Genomic DNA, 19,643 nt, shown 5'->3' on the forward strand with positions numbered 1-19,643 from the left:
CTGTGAATGAAGAAGAGAAGAACCTTTTTGTATCCAAAATAGTTCCAGATGGCAGATGTTGCTTTTCTTTTTGGAAGTAAATCTTCATTCTCGCCGGTATTGTCCTCCTGTGCCTCGCTCATTTTTTACCGGTGTCTTGATGGTCTGCAAACTAGCGGGGCGGGGCCTGCTGTGATCTGATCAAGAATGATTGTGATTGTTGGTTTGCTGTGCATGCAGAGCCTGCATGTCACTCACTCAAGTACCCCTGACATGAGAGCCGCGCACGTTTTCCTTTTGTGGCAAGCAGCAAAATAATTGTAACATGACGTGTTTGAGTTAATGTACCTACTTAATATCGTACGTTCTAAAAAAAAAAAAAAATTAGAATTTTTTTTTAATAAAATCGCACCTCCCTGCGATGTGATATGCGCATGCGCATATCGCGGTTATCGCCATGACACGATATATCGTTCAGCCCTACTTTGGATATCATACCAGCAGTTTTGTTGTACAACCCTTCTCTTTTTACTCTATTATGTCATTATATTCCCTTACATGCCATAGGCTAAACATTTTAATGTATTTATCCCTTATTAAACAGGAAGGTTCCATTAAAATACAAGTTCCAGGAAGCCCTTGTGTGCTACAAAAATGTGCTGTAGTCAAATCTTCTGATATGCTGTTGCTTTAGGGATAACTAATGCATCTGAGGCACAAGAATGATTAAATGTTCAGCAAACACTCAAACATTCTTTGTCCTTTCATGTAGTATGTATGCCAGTCACCTTGTGTGGCCAAAGTCAGAGTGCTTACAGCTAAAACCCGACTGCTTAAAGATGTAAGAATTGGAGGTTAAATTCCTGATGATTAATGTCCAGCCACCACTTTCTTCTTATTAAGGAATAGTCTATATGTATCCATAATTCTACCCTGTGTCATAATTCTTGAGTTTTGAGGTCACTTACTTAGTGTTACTTAAGGAAATGAAAAGCTGTGATACTGAGGTCCCAACAGATGGCTTCAAGTCAAGGGCAAATTCCCAGGCTTCAAGAGAGGAATACTTTGTTTTTTGTAGGTTTACCATTTGTTTTTTACACAACTAAATTATGTTCTTGTTTATGAGATTAATTTCATTTATGCTGTTCTTATTTGTGGAAAGCACATATTTCTCTTCATTTTGACGACATATGCCAGTTGTTGTCATTGCTAAGTTCCCTCATTACCGTGAATTATTCACCTTTTATGTGGTGGTCATTTATTCTGGGACTTTGTTTGTGGGGCTTTGGAGCTGCGCGGTGGGGGTCTGCCAGTTTCTGGGCTGGGAGCATGTCCAGATCCCTTTTAATTAAGACCTAGTTTTTATTCACTTGATTAATCAGTGAAATCAGGAGACGGTAGTGGGAGGCTGCACACAGATTTGTCAATTTGTCCCTTAAAGGAAATGTGTACACATGCATGCATTTTGCCAATGAGGCTACAGCTGGGATTTGCATTTTGAGGTAAATTGGTGACTTTTTCACTGGAGTGAGCTGTCTGACCTCAGACTGAGCCCGAAAGTAATGGACACACACCCCATGCATGTGATGTGTGTTTGTACAACTAGCTAACATTTATAATGGTAAGCACATAAAGCACAAGGGCTTTGATAGAGAAGTTTCTAACTTCTTTATATCCTTAGTTAGTTAATGTTTCCCCCAAGGATTTGATATTCTATCAAGTATTGAAGCATTTAAAAGCACATTTAGAGCCTCATGGGGCATTACAATCTGCACTGAAAGCATTGTCTGCCCCCAGAGACACTGGTGAGTGTGGCGCTTGTATCAAATAAGTGCATGCCACTTGTCACCTACATATTATATATTTTATGCCATGTTTTGTCAAGACCAAGTCCATTTGGCAGCCAGATCCAAACCTTAAAGGGGTAGTCCAAAATTGGCCAAAAATAATAGACAGATTTAAAGATAAAGGATCAGTCACCATTCTCATTCCCATCCCTAAACATCAAACCAATCAGCGCGTAACATTTGACCTCAAAGAGGGCCTATTATGCTTTTTGAGGTTTTCCCCCCGTTCCGCAACATAGTGACAACAGCCCTCACATTTCTATTTGCTAGTGCTCCAACACATTGTACATGATATACTATAGGGCGGGACATCTCTAAGCGACCAATCAGATCAGAGCAGACTGGGCTCAGGTTTCAGACAGCGGGTGAGAGAGGTGAGCTGCAGCACAGGCAGTATTAGACAAATAAAGACCTTTTTAAACATTAAAGGTGGGTTAGGTAATTTGGGGGAAACCAGCTCGAGTGCGCTAGAATTTGAAAATACATAGCCGGAACAAATCTGCCACTTCCTTACAGAGCCCCTCCTCCAACACACATACGAACGCGCACATGACCAATGAGGACACGAGATAAGTCTATGTACAGATGGAAGGCTGACAGGCAGGTAGGCCTTCCAGTTATTTTAGCCGGGCCGGCTAAAAAATTTTTTCGGCTAAAGATTGGTCGTGCTTTTTAAAGCGCCACGGCTTCCAAAGATGAATTTTTTTTATGGATCTTTTGTCAAAGCACTTAAGATATTCATTGCTATCTGGATGTTAAGAGCATTCCATGGAATATAACAAGAAGTGTATCTCGATGCCGGTTTCTCAAACTTACCTACCCCACCTTTAAAGCATGTAAACATGTCACAGTAGACACACACAATACATTTATGAACCTTAAAATGAACATAAAAATAAATAAACTTGTATTGTGTGAAGGGCAAAAGTAGACTGGGATAATACTGAGGTATTTACAGCTATTGATGTAATGGCTGCTTTTCCATGCCAACACCTCCTGCAGCAGTGGTCACCCAGCAGGCAGCGGAGAGACTAGAGAAACGCAGAGTCTCCCCAGGCTGCACAAGTCTTTGGAAAGGTTTGCACAGGACAACAAGAGGGCTCTGGATTTGTCTCTCGTGAGAACTGTTGGGGAACAGGGGCAGAAGCTGGCCAAACTTCATGAGGATAACAATTCTCACCAAAAGGGCTCTCCATTCATACCTCTCTAGTGCTTTCTGTGTGATCCGTGCGAAAACCAACACTCCACAAAAAAATGGGGAACTTATATATCTAAAATGATCATGTATTATTCCTTTCCTCCGAACCTGGTGATTAAAGCAAAGGCTATGATAGGATTGTTTGGCATGTGCAAGGCTTAAGACGTGTGTGTGTGTGTGTGTGTGTGTGTGTGTGTGTGTGTGTGTGTGTGTGTGTGTGTGTGTGTGTGTGTGTGTGTGTGTGTGTGTGTGTGTGTGTGTGTGTGTGTGTGTGTGTGTGTGTGTGTGTGTGTGTGTGTGTGTGTGTGTGTGTGTGTGTGTGTGTGTGTGTGTGTGTGTGTGTGTGTGTGTGTGTGTGTGTGTGTGTGTGTGTGTGTGTGTGTGTGTGTGTGTGTGTGTGTGTAGCATTACATGAGGTTCTCCTCTCAGGAAATGAATTAGTCATTCCCTGTCTCATCTGGGATGTGAGGGAGCCACATCGCCCCTATGTGGATGGCAATATTAATTTAACATGACACTGCATTGATGGTCAATTTCAGTTTCACGGAGGCTGTTTAAGTGGAGTGGTGGAGTATTAATGTGATAAGATGTGGGAACTGAGGGACGTTACAGCTCTCTCCTTTCTGCCATGTCTCATACTCAGCCAGCCATCTGGACAAATCAGCTCCCCACACGCCTCGCTCTCACCTCAACTTTAGGGTGTGTGTGAGTGAGAATGATCGTCTCTCCTTCTGTTTGTCCACGGGTGGTTGTGTCTTGTGAAATTGAATGTGTGTGTCTGTATGCACATGCTTAGGTGTGAGGTGGGGCTCTGCATCTAGATGTAGGTATGTGTAGGTGGGATGGTGGGTGCCGTGTGATGTGTTTTTGTTTTTTAAGCAGGTGTTGATGATTGTGTGTTTTTTTTTTTAAATGCGTGTGAAAGTGTCTGCACATTTAGGTGTGAAATGTGTCTGTATAGGGATCGTATTTGTTTATATGCCTTTTATTTGTTCTTGTTTGTGTGCCTCTATGAATGTACGTGTGTGTAGTATTCTATGGGGACAGGCTGGCTTTGCTGCTGCCCATGAGTGGACCCCACCACCACCCCCCCGCCCCCTGTGTTTATGGGTCTTGTTAGCACAGGCTTGCCTTTCAATCTTCGTTACCGCCTTCAAATTTGATGTGTCATTCTTCCAGCTCATAGCAAGTGAACCGTGTATGAACGAATTAGTAATCTACACAAAGTGCTTAATCAAATCAGCGGCTGCCCCTGGAATAAATATTGCACAACGTCTTGGGATATTCACTCCGAGAGGGTGAGGGGTTTGCTCAAAGATGCATATGTGGATTAACCACGCTGCCTCTAAAATTGGATTGTCGCACTCTGAGACTCTGGCCCAGCCAACCAAAATAGAAATCAATTTGTAATGTTTAAGTTACATTTTTGTGATGAAGTGAAGGCAATAGCAAGTCATTTGGCTGAAGTTAGAGTTAGTGCTGCTCGATTGTGGCAAAAATCATAATCTCGATTATTTGGGTCAATAATTGATATCACGATTATTAAAAACGATTATCCATTTACTTTGAAAACATCAATTTATTGAAAAAGAAAAAAGTGTAGTATGTTTTTAACAGTTGATTACCCTGAACTTTTAAATACCCTGAAGCGATTAAAATACGATTAATTGATTAGCCCTAGTTAGAGGTTTGTATTACTCTTTAAACCATATGATATGAGATTTTGACCAACACAAACAACCTTTTAAAAAAAAATTGATTCCGTTTAAGAAGTTCTCCTTTTCTAATCTGAGCCGGTAGCTGTTTGTGCACCAGCCCTCGCAGCTCTGCCGTTAAATGACTGATGGCAGGCGGAGGCTCTGCCACTCTCTCAAACGCTACCCCGCCCCCTAGACTTATTAATGACAATAATTAGGGAGAAACCTCCCTGAGAAGCCCGCCAGAGTGATTAGCGCTTTAATGATGGAATGGGAGGTAGTGAGCGCACCCAGAATTGATTTACGTATTCGCCCTGACCTTTGGAATCCAATTTACGCATCCACAGGCAAAGGAAGAGTAGGTAAGAGATGAAGGAGAGTGACAAGGATAGATAGAGAGTGAAACGCCTGGCACTCGAAGTGTGACTGTAGTAAGGGCATCTGTTTTTATAATTCTGAAGTCACTCTGTGGCTCTGCAGTATGTTGAAGTCTCAGCATAGAACTAATAACAGTCCTCTATGCCTGGCATTGAGAAATGAACTGTAATGTCAAATCTGATTTCTGCCCAGCGGGTTTATAGTCATGTTTTATTAAAACTGCCACCTCTTTCTTTCAAACATAATATTATCATTGGATATGAACTCACCTCGTTTTACTTTGTTTCGCAGGATCCAAGCCCTTCATGTGCAAGATCTGCAACTTTGCTACCGCTCAGCTGGGAGACGCCAGGAACCACGTGAAGAGGCACCTCGGCATGAGAGAGTACAAATGTGACATCTGTGGGTGAGTCACAAGGTCTTATAAACATGATTGAATGTTGCAACTTAATTTAGGTTAATCATGAGATCTGAACACAGAACTGGAGGTGTAGAACTTTTCCAAGCCCTTTTAATGTTTGGTGTAACTCTAGTCAAGTTTGTAAGTGTGTGACAGGCCAGAAACATCATTTATTCAGCTTGATCAGGTAAGTTCAGAACCTTTAGATGATTCCAAGACCCACTGCCTGCACAATCATCATATTTATCTTGACATTTTATTGTAGTTTCCAGAACAGCTGCCATAGCTTTGTGTTGAGAGTTGGAATTGAGAAGCATTCACCTGCGACAGCCAGCGTTGGCTGCGTTCCTCTCTTAAGGTATGGGAAGGTTACATGCTGCTGTCTAAGGGAGCGATCTGCTCATTTCCTATCCTACCACCCACTTTAAATTGCATTCGTCTCAAGCTAATTCATAATTCAATCCAATTTAACCCTGAATGACCACAATAAGAGAACTGATCTTAATGCAAATTCCTTGTCAACATACTGAGATTTCATCAAATTAGAGAACTGCCTAGAAGAGCTGCTAAACCAAATCATATAATTTGTGAGTCTTTAGATAATCGTGGTGCTTTTGCACATTTAATATTCACGTTGAAATTCTAAATACATAGGCTATTATTTATTTAGGAAAAGATCAAAAGCTGGCCACACTCCAAAGAGCAACCCAAACATTTCAGTTGCACTTAAATGTGTACAAAGTGTAAATGCTCCCAAGCCTTTCTTGACAATGTATCTTTCCTCCTGAATTAAAGGTTTACCTTCCTTAATGTATAAGCTGTTCAAATACTCAGAATTGGAAGAGTATGTCTGTAACCACGAGCCTATGAATACCCAGCAGTGCAGGAGCGCAGTTCTATCCCACTACCTCGCACCCCCTACATGTAGACCATATGTTGTGTTCAGCTCCTTTCATTCCCGCGGTAGACCTCCTCACTGCCTTGCCATGTTCAAATGGACGTGTTAAGCTGTTTAACATGCAGTCAGGGAATAGAGTAAATTGTGGGATTTCCAACTTCGTGCCATCGAGCTTCTGCGGCTACACTCTCGCTAAGATGAAGACATATGTGGCGTTATTAGTTTCTCCCTCTGTGTAATTCCATGTAAACCGTTCCATTTAGTTCAGTCGCGGGCCGATCTTGTTCTTCTGAAGCCGAGCGGAGCGCGCATGTTTATTTGCTCCCGCTGATGTTCGCAAACATATTACAGCAGGAGCAAACAAGCTTTGGTTTAAACACAGCTTCTCCTTTAATGAGAGGAAAGGCTCATGTTTCACAAGCCCCTCAAGCTGAAAACCCCCTCTTTTCTCCCAAGTGCCGCAAATTTGTTAGGGCTTTGACCAAGTGTCTAGCTTCACACACACACACACACACACACACACACACACACACACACACACACACACACACACACACACACACACACACACACACACACACACACACACACACACACACACACACACACACACACACACACACACACACACACACACACACACACACACACACACACACACACACACACACACACACACACACACACACACACACACAGAACAGTTCCCCAATATGCCTTTAAATGGGACCACTAAATACAGCCCCGGGTTTCACAAATCATGTGGATGGAGGAGCCGTGCGCTGCCAGTGCCAGCCACTGGTGACAAATGGTCCCTGTGTGTGCTTTCAGTACTGACTGATCACCAGGCCATCCCTCCTCTTGACTAAAGAGCAGCAAACACAAAGAAAAACCCCCAGAAACACCCTCATTAAGGCCATTGCATACACAGCCTGCTCCCCTTCCCAAACTTCTCACGTTTGATGTCCTTAACCTGAATCCAAAGTTGCTAATAGATGGCCACATATCGGGTATTATGTTTAAAGTGAGATTATGGCGCAATTAGGTTCTCCATTCTCCTGCGGGTACTAATGACAAAACAACCTTTCAACAAAGTTTTTCCCAATATTTGTTTTATGATCACCATTACTCATTTCAATTAACACAACCCTTTTATGCTGCTTTTTTACAATATAACTCGAGTTTCACAATTTCTTTTCACCTGGGCCTCCATAGGGCTTAGAGTTTTGCTTATTTAGTTTATTGCCATTTTGTTTGGAGCACATCGTTTGTGTTTTGTCTTTCTTTCCGTTAAAAATAATCTCCCTCCGCTGACATCGATTGTTTTCCTTGTTAAAGTCTCATGCTGGAAGATTATCTCGGCTCTGACACTGTGATCGAGCGGATGTGCTGCACCTGGCTGTCCACCTCACTTTAGCCTCTGCACACTGCCGACGATCTCGTATCAGGAGCTTGGGGGGGAGAACTTGTTGATAGTTAAAGATCATATTGTTGTGGCATTTAATTAAGAAATGCAAATGCGAGGCCAGGACAGATTGGAACTCTTTGACCACGCTGCCAATCACACCTGAGCGAGCCGGTCAGTGGCTCGCTCATTATCGCTAACACTTTATAGGCTTTCTGTCTCGGCCTCTACACATCCGTGTCTGCGCTTCTACACATCTGTTTGCCCGTATGTGTCTTTATCCGGACCTCTTAATTTGCCTATAAAGAACTCTTAAGGTGCAAAAACAGCAGAAAAACTAAAATTGGCCGTTAGCTCACCAGATAAGATTTCTCATATTTAATTGGTTAAAAGAAGTTCTCCAGCATGTGAGACGGCAGAGACTTGCATTTCCTCACGCCGTGTTTTGTCCACAGTGGGGCTCGGCCACTTAATGAGCCTCCTCCGCCTCTCCTCCATCATCTAAAGGAAAGGCCCTGGATTCAGCATTTCCACCCCACCGCTCTCTCGTCCTCCCCAAAGATGCAATGGACGTCCAGTGCTGTTGTAGGTGTTAAATTATGCATAAGCAGTCTAAATGCTTTGAGGCATTGGTTTAATATCTCAGCCCGGGCCTTAGAAGTATTAACACTACCACAGACATGGATTGTCCTCTTGTGGAATGCCCTTTTATGATTACGGGTCATAAACTGCTGCCCGTTTCCCAGTGTCACTTCAGGAATCTGAGAAAAACTTAACAAACCTTTTGTTTTCTCATAACACTGAAAAAAAAGTTTGCTAAAGTTTGTCGTCTCCGTGGAGGAGGCTGCATTGTGTTCTTCCCCCCCCATCCCTCCCTCCCTCTCGGTCTCAGTTTTCTTGACTTAGTGTTGGAGGGAGTATATATAGTCATGATTTCATGTTGTGTGTGTGATTTGACTGTTAACAGGATGGGGCTGGTTCATGTCAGGGTTTTTATGTCCCCCCTGTCTTGTGAGATTGTCTGGTCTGTTCCCGGAATAGCCCATCAGTTCCGCCCTGCGTGGCTCATCCGCTGTAATGTGCCTTAATGCCCGGGCCTGTATGAGTAGTGTGAGGCCTGGCAGTGACAGTGGAGGAGCATCTTAGCTCGCTGCTTATCCAGAGAAAGCCTTCACTTAACTCAGCCCCTCTATTGTCTATCCACACCCCTCTCCTTCTCCCCTGACGTGATTCTCTATAATCCTCAAGCAGATTCTGGTTAGAACTCCCTGAGAACTATTTTTATATTTCTTTTTTTCCCCTCCCTTCCTCCCATTTAAACATTAATGGTTGTTGCAGATGAAGAGAAGGATCCCTATGAGGATGATTATAATGTCACTCCACTGATCTCCCGCCGCCCCGAAATAATTGTACATCATCGCTTCATAACGTGTCAGAGGGACACGTTGGTGGCGTGCAATTAAAACCGCAGAATATAATACACCAAATTACTGCCTGTCAGGCCTATGAACAACACACTCGGTATTTGAGTTACACTTAATCATCACGTACATTAGCGATTTCGCTAAGATCCCTCCACACCACCCCCTCCGCCCATACAGCAAAGGGCGTGAAGCACACTGCTCCTTACAGGCTGAGGGATTGTGTCTACGATACAACAGCTCTAGGGTAGCTTCATATTAATGTTAGACTTAGACCTTTTAAAAGCTCATCATTTCCTAAATGATTTAGCTGTGTGTGACCAAGTGCAAGCATCATGTCTTGTCAGGAACTGGAAGCTGGAATTATAAATTCATTAACATGCAACAGATTTAAACACAGAATGTTTTCCTCACGATTCAGAAAGCCTTGTGTGTTTGCATATTTTACTAATACGTATCAACATGCAGAATGTCTGTATATATGAAGTTACAGGCATATTAAGTGAGAACATCTGGTATAACCACCTCAAGTAAAACTACTAGAATCTTAACCCTTACCCTCATAATGTTTTCGTCCAGCCATTGGCAATTTAACCTTGCAAACCACATACTTATCTATTGTATGTATTCCATCTACATGATTATGCATGGACCTTTTTAGTGTTTGTGCTCCATCTAATTCATTTGTTCTCTTCAGACACAGGATCCTGTATTCAGTCCCATCAGGAAGACATATTCCTGTTTACCTTTTTAAGAGACACTTTAAGACACACTTGTTGTGTCCGGAACACGGTCCTTGTCAGTCAGTGAAGTCCCCTTCACCAAAATAAACACATTTCGCACTGATGCATTTAACAAAATTTAGTGGGCCATTATCGGAAATGAAATAAGTAACGCTAAAGGTCATTTGGAAAATAATGCAGAAAGGCTGGTCTGGAAAGGTTAAGTATGTGACGGAGCTGTTCTGATGATAACGAGGGCTGCGTACGGCTTGGAGAGCTCGGCGTTCTGGTTTGACTCGGCACTCTGCGATCGCTCTTTATGACCGCGACAGCTTTACAGCCCGTTACCCCCCATAACACGATAAAGCGCAGCATAATGGATTGGATGTGTTTAGTAGCCTTGGGCTGATGTTTGTAAAATTAATGTTTTTTGCAATAGAAACACACTCATGCACGGGCACACATGCACACACTGGGAAAAAAAGCAAGAGAGGGGAAATGGAGAGGAGAGAGAGAAATCAACTCCGGACAGCATCGATGTATCAATATAAATCTGCCAGAGTACAGTTTTATACATTTATACTTGTTTTGGAGCTGACTGGATTGTCAGACTTTAGTGTCTTGTCCTCGCAGATATCTCTCAGTTGAAGAGAGGACAACAAACACATGGCTTCATTAGTTTGGTATGGATTACAAGCCCAATATTCAGCAGAAAGGCGATGAATGCTATTAGATTTGTGTTTCAAATTACACAGTGCAAGTACTTGAGGGAGATGAAGTCGGTTTTCTCGGTAAGTCTCATATTGGATGCTTTGAAGGAGTTTGAAAAGGACCCCACGCAGCATCTCTGAGCGCAAAAGACAAAGAGAGAAATCTCAGCAGATCAGTCCTATTAGGTTTTAATAATAATCTCATATTCTTTATTGGACCCAGAACAGGGGCCTTGGGGCTTCATAATCAAAGCTTTTCACAAACAAAAACAAACATTGGGGTCCACACTAAACGGGAGGATCAGTAGTTAAGCTTGGGAGCCAACACAGCACAAAGGCTTATGATTCTTAGTTATACTACTCTTGAGGACCACTACTTAAAAGACTATTGTTTGCACTTTGTATGATCTCAGTAGTTTCCTTTCTAAAAACATTACACTTCTTGTGGCCTCAGCCTTTTCTTCAGCTTTTTTATCACTTTTTGTTATTGTTAAATCTCATCACTTGCACGACTAGCAGGACACAAATGAAGTAATTAGAAAAGTAGTAGTCTTTTTTTTGTTGCCTTACCCTCTCTTGATAGCATTTATACACGTTGCATGTACGTACCTTCTCAGCTAACAAAGGAGAATCAGCTCCATGCTGTCGAGAAACATGAGTCAAGTTTGTGCACTCCCCCTCTAACCACAAAAGAAGTACAAACTTTATTCTTTAAAGTAGTTGAATTATTTAAAAAAATGTTGCTGAACAATCCATTCTATAGAGTTAATCATGTCAAAGGTATATTGTAGGAGAAAAAAAAACATGGAGGGGGAAGTTAATGAGTGATTAACAGCAGCAATTAAAAGATGAAGACGACGGCAGATGAAAAAAGGGGTGTAATTAAAATATCAGTCCTCCCATTGTCAGAAGTGCGAGTGTCATCCATTGTGCACTTATTAAAAAGCCTGGTGGAGGGGAAGGAGCAAACGGCGCTTAATTCCAGCCGCCCAAAGTGTCTGGTAATCTGCCCGTGGATGGAGCTGGAGAAGGCCGTAACTCATGTTTAAGTGTTGGGGCCGTGTCATTGCAGGTTCACAGTCATGCATTTCCGTGTTGACACCCATCGTGGGCAGGGGATATTTGGCAGTCAGGAGTAATTTAACTTAATTAATGGGATGCATATTTGATGGAGGAATAAAATATACTGGCTCAGCAAAGTGGAAAAGGGGAAAGATTTAGTAGGAGTTAAAGGTGGAGGGGAGAGTAATTTGTGCATTCAGTTACCGGCTGCTTGAGAGACAGAGAGAGGGAGAAGGAGGAAGAGTGGGCTGATAAAGATGGCAACCGGCAGGGAGGAGGAAGGGAAGGGGAGGATGAGAGATGGATGGTTGACACAAAGCTGAGCTGATGTGTAGAGGGGAATGGGCTGTCCCTCTATTGAGAGGGCCATCACACTGACAACGCTTGATTTAATTGATATCCGGACTGAGCACTTCCTCAGCGCAAACACACACATTACGCCAGTTTGCAAACTTGTGGCAGAGCCGCCGGCTGCCAAGGGCCTTTTTAATATTCATGAGGGGGCTTTTAAGGGTGTTCGGCAACAGTCTCCTCCCTTACCCAACATGTCTTTACTACCAATACACACACTTTACCTTCACAGCAGACACGCAACACGCTTCCTGACAAACCCGTGGCCTGACGAAAAGCTGTCACGCTGCTCTTAATCTCCCGTGGCACTTTTTAATTGACTTCCTGTAGGTATAGATTATTTTCACGGCGAGTCTGCCACCGAGATGTTTGATACCGTCCCGGAGACTGGCATCTGGGAGGCTTGTAGCTCACCGGAGATGACGCCGTTATCTCTGTCTCTGTCTCACTCTCGCCCTCTCTCTGTGTGATGGCCAGATATATTGGGGGAACGTGGGAGAGCTAAAATGCAATCAGTCATTGCCATCCTCATAATTGAGCTGATCTACCTGCTGGGAATGCTGGGGAGATGTTGGCTTGGGAAGAAGGGCGGCTCTTTGTGTCTGCCTTAAACTGTTAGTAGCATTAGTCCCATATACGGGGCCGATATAGGCCCCTCTGTTAAAAGTTGGATGACGGCCAACTTGCGGTGTCAAATTGATTCGATGTTGTTTGTTTGATTACATATCATATTAATGTTCACATGAATCAACGCTATGCTGCTTGTTGGAGGTAAGCTCTTAAGTCTAATGAAACAATTTGAATCAGATTCCAAACAATTATGCATGGATTATGTTTACGATCAGTAGTGAAGTCATATCAAGTTAATTTGTATAGCCCAGTATTACATATGGATCCCCGAAGAGCTTTACAAGCCCACAACACCAGCATAGAGAATATCAGCTGGTTGTGGAACATGATCTGAGGCAAAACAAGAAGGCACAAGTAGTTGTTTATTGATTGATCTATATAGGAGCTAGAAATTGAAACTGTGAGTTTATAATATCTCCCAGTGCTGCGTCCATGGCCTTTTTTCCTCTATATCTGGTATAAAAATGGCAGAGAAACACTAATCTTTTGTATTTCTCTGAATATTCTGGCCTTGAAATGGTGACATTTCAAGTTATGAAAAGCTGACAAAAACTGTCTGCTGTCAGTGACTTGATTCCAAAAATAACATTGTTAGTGATGCAAGCCTCCATATCCATCGGAACGCCAAATCCCACTCTCACTTTGTGTATCACATGTGGTCTGGTCCACACATGCTGATACCAGACACACAAGCAGACAGGGCCTCCTCCTACATACTACCATCTATTTACACACTGGAACACATACAAACTAGACTTTTCTATAATGATAAAAGATACATACTACATTGTATGCAGGGTAATGTATCTCTAACTTAGTGTTGGTTCCCAAATATTTGCTCCGGGGGCTAATTTTATTATTGTATCAACCAACAGAGATCATTTTGAGAAAACAGTATGTCACTGTCACTATTTTCTTGCACTATTTTACGTTTTCTTTTTATTTCTTAAGTTTATTGTATGTTGCACAGTTGGAGGAGCCCGGGGCTCAGCATTTTCATTGCCAACAACTACCCTGTAGCTATTGTGCGTATGAAAACAAAGCCTTTGAAACTTGAATTTTGAATCAAAAGATAAACTCTCAGATGGAGTTTGTTGTTTGTTTCGGTATTAAACGATCAATTTTCTTTACACATTCTACTTCATAAAATGTCTAAACTGCTTTTTTCTAATAATCTTCCACATAATGTCTGCCACTTGCTTCTATAGGCTTGTTACGTTTCTTGTCTCACTCTCTGTAGACCATCATTTTGTGGCATCCTTCAGGCTTAATACCACAAGATCCAGATGATTCTCAGATCTATGAAGTGATATTGACCATTGTCTATGCGAAACAGATAATAAGGCGTGATGAATGGCTGACATTAGTGATGAAATTACATCAACCTTAACAGGCCATTGTATTAACACACCTAGCCTATCCCACTCCTCCCGACTGCCCGTTTAATTGATTAATTGCCGACGTGGATGGATGAGGGGTTGCAGGTCCGGAATCGGTGGCTGATTGCTAGTCAACCATAAACACGAGCAGCCACAGCGGGCCCTCAAGGGCAATATTCATGCTCCCCAACCTTATGGTGATTCCTTATCCAGCTCTGACAAGAGGAAAAATATTCGGCCATAAAATCGCTGGTATCACCGGGCTGACATATAAAACCCTCCGTCACTCCCTCCCTCTCTCTGCTCGCCTGTGTTGTGTCTCCTTTAGCTCTCAGATGCTCAGCACACCCGTCGGACTCAGAAATCACCCATCCTCCTCTGCATGTGTAGCTACAGTCCCTCAGGTAGCCCCAGCTTTAAATATGAGCAAATAATGGCGGAGTGAGTGATGCTGCCTGTGTCCTTGACTGGGTTCCTCTGTGTGCCATAGCCTCATCTCACTGTCTCCGAGCCCCGCGGGACGCATAAAACACCCTCGTAGAAAAACTCCAGAGGCGTGTTGGTGGCATCCGTTTGGATGGATGCGGGGATGCAGAAAAAGCCAACGAGGTCTTTGTGTATGTTTATGCAAGTGCGGAGGGGGGGAGGGTAGATAATCTTTACACTGCTGTGTGTTTAATGAGCAGGGCAATGTGTCCACTTTAATGTGTTTGCATTTCTGATGCGGTGCGACAAAGTTATTAAAACGTTATACGGCGTATCACATATCTTTTATGTCTTACTGTTTGTTTGCCTGCATCTTCCGTGGCCTCGGTAGCTGATGTCAGGCTTAGTTGTGGAAGAGGTTAGAATCATGCTTTGTGGGTGTCACTAAAATGTCTTCATAGGAACAGTTGTCACCAAATTGTGCCAAAGCTCCTGACAGGGGCACGTTGGGGTCTTTTTTAAGTGTTAGGAAAGGGCAAATGGTAGAAGGAGTTACTTGGTTTCCAGTCCGGGATCCACAAGTGTCAGGCCTGCAGGAAAGAGGACTGGACATGTGGCAAAAGACGAATAAGACCCCATTGTCAGCCACACCGTCTTTGCTCTCCCCAACACTTCGCCACATTAACCCCCACGCCCCTGAGGCCCTCCAGACTGAGGCGTAGGTCTGAACCCCTGCATCCGTCCGTGAAAACGCTGACACATCGATTACCCCGCAGGGGAAAAATAAAAGACCGTGATGGGGAGGAGTGTGCCGCGTGAAGAGGAAGCATTTATTCATTTATTCTGTTTATTCAGCAAAACAAACAGAGGTCAGGATTATGCTGCAATACTGATAGCTCTGTGTCTATTATGTTTACATTTCAAATTAGGGGGTTCACTCTGCACACTTTTATGGTCACTTCAAAGCCTGCCCGCTGCCTCCCAGGCCCCCCAGCTAAATCTGATTACTTAGACTTTTAAAATCCACATAAGCTTCAAGAAGAGCCAAAACTATGGCTTCTCTGCAGAATTTTATAAAGAGTTTTGGACTGAAAAGAGTTTTGGACTGAACTTCAACCTATATTTATGTCAATGGTTAACAACTTCTCTCACAACAGAACACTTCCTCAATCAATGAATCTTGCATATATTACTGTACTACATAAAGATGGGAAAGACCCCTTGAATTGTTCTTCATTTAGGCCTATAAGCCTCTTGGATCATGATTATAAGATTATCACCAAATTATTAGCAAAACGACTGGAAATTATTTTACCTAAACTAATTAGTCCTGATCAAACAGGTTTTGTCAAGGGCAGATATTCTTCTGATAATATAAGGAGACTTTTGAAAATTATAAACCATTTGGACACCTGTCAGGAGCCATCTCTGCTTCTTTCTTTAGATGCCGAGAAGGCTTTTGACAGGGTTGAGTGGAATTTTCTTTTTGCTATCTTGAACAGATTAAATATGGGCTCTCGATTCATAGAGTGGGTCAAATCAATTTATAAAAATCCTAAAGCAGCGGTTATCACTAACTGCAGTTCCTCAGATTTTTTTTCACGAACAAGGGGGACAAGACAGGGATGTCCACTGTCACCTTTGCTTTTTGCAATTGTAATTGAACCACTGGCGTCATGTGTGCGAGACAACATAAGTATTAAAGGAGTGAAGATTAACGATGAACACAACATTTCTGTGTATGCTGACGATATCATTCTTTACTTAACAGACCCAGAAAATTCAGTACCACATATGCACAACACGATAGAGTAATTTGGAAGATACTCAGGATATAAAATTAATTTTAAGAAATCGAATGCTTGTTTCTTACATATGACGCCAACAGCAAATCTGGAAAAGTCTTGTTCTTTTAATTTGTCACCAGGTGGCTTTAAATACTTAGGAATAAATATAACACCATACCTGGATAATCTGTTTAAAGAGAATTACAATCCGCTCGTTGACAAAATCAAACAGGATTTATCCAAATGGTCCACATTACCAATATCACTGCTAGGAAGAATCAATGTCATAAAAATGAATATTCTACCGAGATGTATTTTTCTTTTTCAAATGTTACCATGCTATTTATCCGCTGATTATTTTAAATCTCTCAATAGACACATCTCAAAATGTATCTGGTGTAATAAAAAAAAAAGAATCAAGTTAATTACTCTTATGAAACCAGAAACAATGGGGGGTCTTGGTCTTCCCAACTTTCAACACTACTTCTGGTCAGCTCAATTAAGAAATGTACTATCTTGTGGTTTCTGGGAAGAAAGGATTCACTATGGGTTCAGATAGAAGCCAATGTATTTGACCCGTTGCCAGTGGAAACTCTTATATTTGTTAAAGACTTCAACAAGGTGAAAAATATGGCCAAATGTTTTACAGTGGTCAATACACTTTTAGCCTGGAGGGACTGTACAAAAAAAGTTCATGTTAACTCAAGTATTTCAATCTTTTCTCCTATTTTGAACAATCCTGATCTTAGCAAATATTTGTTGTCAATCAATATAAACAAATGGACGAAATCAGTTATAAAGCAATTGAAACGTTTGTTTCACAAAGATATAACATTGAAATCCTTTAATGATTTAAGAGCAGAATATGACATTTCAAATAAGGATTTTTTCAGATACCTGCAAATTAGGAACGTGATCCAATCAATTATTAAAAGCAATAAATTGAGATCGGGATTGTTGGAAGAGGAGGAGATATTGATGTCATCGAGCACAATCAAAGGTAAAATTAGAGAATTTAATGCAGTTTTTTCTAAAAGAGCTCAGTCATCCTTTCCAACTTTAAAAAAGATCTGGGAAAAGGACTTAGGGATACAGATAGATGAAACTACATGGCTGAATATCTGTGAAAGAACACATTTTCCATTCACAAGCAATAAAATCAAAGAAGCAAACTTTAAATTTCTCAACAAATTTTACCTCACACCCATAAAGATGCATAACATTTCCAAAGAAAACTCTCCAAAATGTCCGAGATGTAAAGTAAAAGAAGGAACATTTATGCATCTGTTTTGGGACTGTGATCTCTTTAAACATTTCTGGGATTCGATTCATGCACTCACAAAAGCCGTTTTAGGCATCGAAATGAGCCAAAATCCATGTTTTTTCCTGTTAAATGATATGCCAAATTTTAAACTGAACCTCAAACATTATAGAATACTAATCACAATAACATATTTTGCCAAGAAATGTATACTTTTACTCTGGAAGAATGAACGTCCTCCAACATTTAAACTTTTCATTGATCAGATAACACATTTTTTACTTCTGGAGAAAATGACATTGGAAAAATATAATCATGGACATATCTTTCAAGCTCTGTGGTTGCCATCGTTTTCATATTTGGAAAATATATCTGAGATATGACCAGTGATGGAATGGTGCATTCTGTGGCTATTTTTCCTGACGGCCGGAAACACTAGTTGTGTTGTCATTGTCTATATTGTCGCTCTATTGTATAATTAATTGTATAATTATTCTTTTGTTTTACTTTGATGTGGGTTTATAAAATTATTATTATTATTTTTTTTCCTTTTCTATTTATTTTTCATGGCTCTGTTGTTTGAGTTATATTGATAACACTTTTTTATTTATTTTTTAAATGTTTTTGGTTTCGTCAGTGTGGGCATGTGCGGGTGGAGGGAGGGAGGGGGGAGTGTAGTGAGTGTACTGTGATATTACAATATATGAAAGGGCATCGATTATTGTACAATATAATGAAATAAAAAGACTTGTAAAAAAAAAAAAAGAAGAGCCAAAACAGTAATTTCTTTATGTGAGTCCAGTTTATATCTCAAAGAAACTCACTGTTGTTCTCGAATTGCGGTCTTTCTATTGAACATTAGATGGCGCCATTCAACTTGCTACAAACCCACACTCCCAGACGTCTTTGCCTGGTGTGTGGTACATGTGGATCCCTCGTCTCAATGAAATGCAATTAAGATTCTGCTCGTTCACTTAAAAGGTTTGTTCAAATTTGCGATTCGTTAAGCATTCATCTCAATTGATTTTGTCACTTTTTAAAATAAAATACAAGTAGAACATGCTTGGGTATAAATGTATAGCTTAGTGGCGATGTCAGAACTGGTGGGAGACAAATAACAAGGTGAAACTTCTTCCTGGTTTATTTCCGATTTCTGCAAATAGAACAATTAATTAAATGTGCCGACAAAGGGAGATGGCTCATTGGAATGTACTTTAATGTCCAATGCTAGCAGAAGTTCTACTTTCAGAAGTAGGTAAATTGTTAACAGAATGAATCCCCCGTATCTTTGGTGAGAAGATACACTACCACAGTGGGTGTTGTAAATGAGCGGAGTTGGAGGCTGGGCTTGTGGCGTGGCGTTCAGAGGGTGGTGTCCCTGCCGGTGCTGCTTTAACTAGGACAAGCCTCTCTATACCGGGGGACCTCAGGGGCCGATCAGCAGGTCTCAGGAGAGGATCCCTGCAACGCCGTCTAACCAGGCCTGTCACAAGGGGGCTGATGCCGGGCTGGCTGGCTGGGTGTGGGCTGATGTGACGGTGGTGGGTGGGTGGGGGCTGACATACCGAGAGGGCAATTACAGCAAGGACAAAGACTACACAGTGATAAGTCCTCACAGCACCCTAATGAAGAGAGCAGGTTAGCCTGTTAAGAGGACCGGTGCGTATTTGTTTGTGCGCGAGTGTGTTTGTGTGTGTTTAACCTATCCGAGGAGGATACATTTTCTGAGGTCATGTTGCTACCGTGCTGGCTAACCTCGCTGACTGATGCCTTGACGAGCCGGTGTTTTCCCCCTCTCAGAGCAAAAGCAAACAACGACATGATCTGGAAAACCTGTGCATCTTTAGGGAATTGTATTCCTGTGGCTATAGTGAGACAGAAAGAAAGTCCCAATGCAGGCTATTAATAAAGTGAAATCTTTCAAATATCTTGCCTTCGGTGGGTAATTGTTGCACATTAGCGGATCTACAATTTGTTTTTATCACACCACTTAATGATTTTTTTTTTAATAATATCCCACTTAAAAATTCAGTGCATTTTATACGTGAAATAAATTGATGAGTCTTCGGCTCAGCAATTGTACGAAATATAT

The 19,643-nt window shown here is 41.7% G+C and overlaps 1 protein-coding gene across 2 annotated transcripts in view; it reads left to right on the top strand.

Moving 5' to 3' along the window:
• znf407 (zinc finger protein 407) overlaps positions 1-19,643 on the top strand; it is a 148,464-nt gene that overhangs the window by 8,594 nt on the left and 120,227 nt on the right. For both annotated transcript variants that reach the window (XM_079693716.1, XM_079693715.1), the window contains exon 4: positions 5,391-5,505. In XM_079693716.1, coding sequence (XP_079549842.1) covers positions 5,391-5,505 — 115 coding nt within the window. The remainder of the gene's footprint in view (positions 1-5,390; positions 5,506-19,643) is intronic.

This window comes from Notothenia rossii, assembly GCF_949606895.1.
Source record: "Notothenia rossii genome assembly, chromosome: 7".
NCBI classification, from domain to species: Eukaryota; Metazoa; Chordata; class Actinopteri; order Perciformes; family Nototheniidae; genus Notothenia; species Notothenia rossii.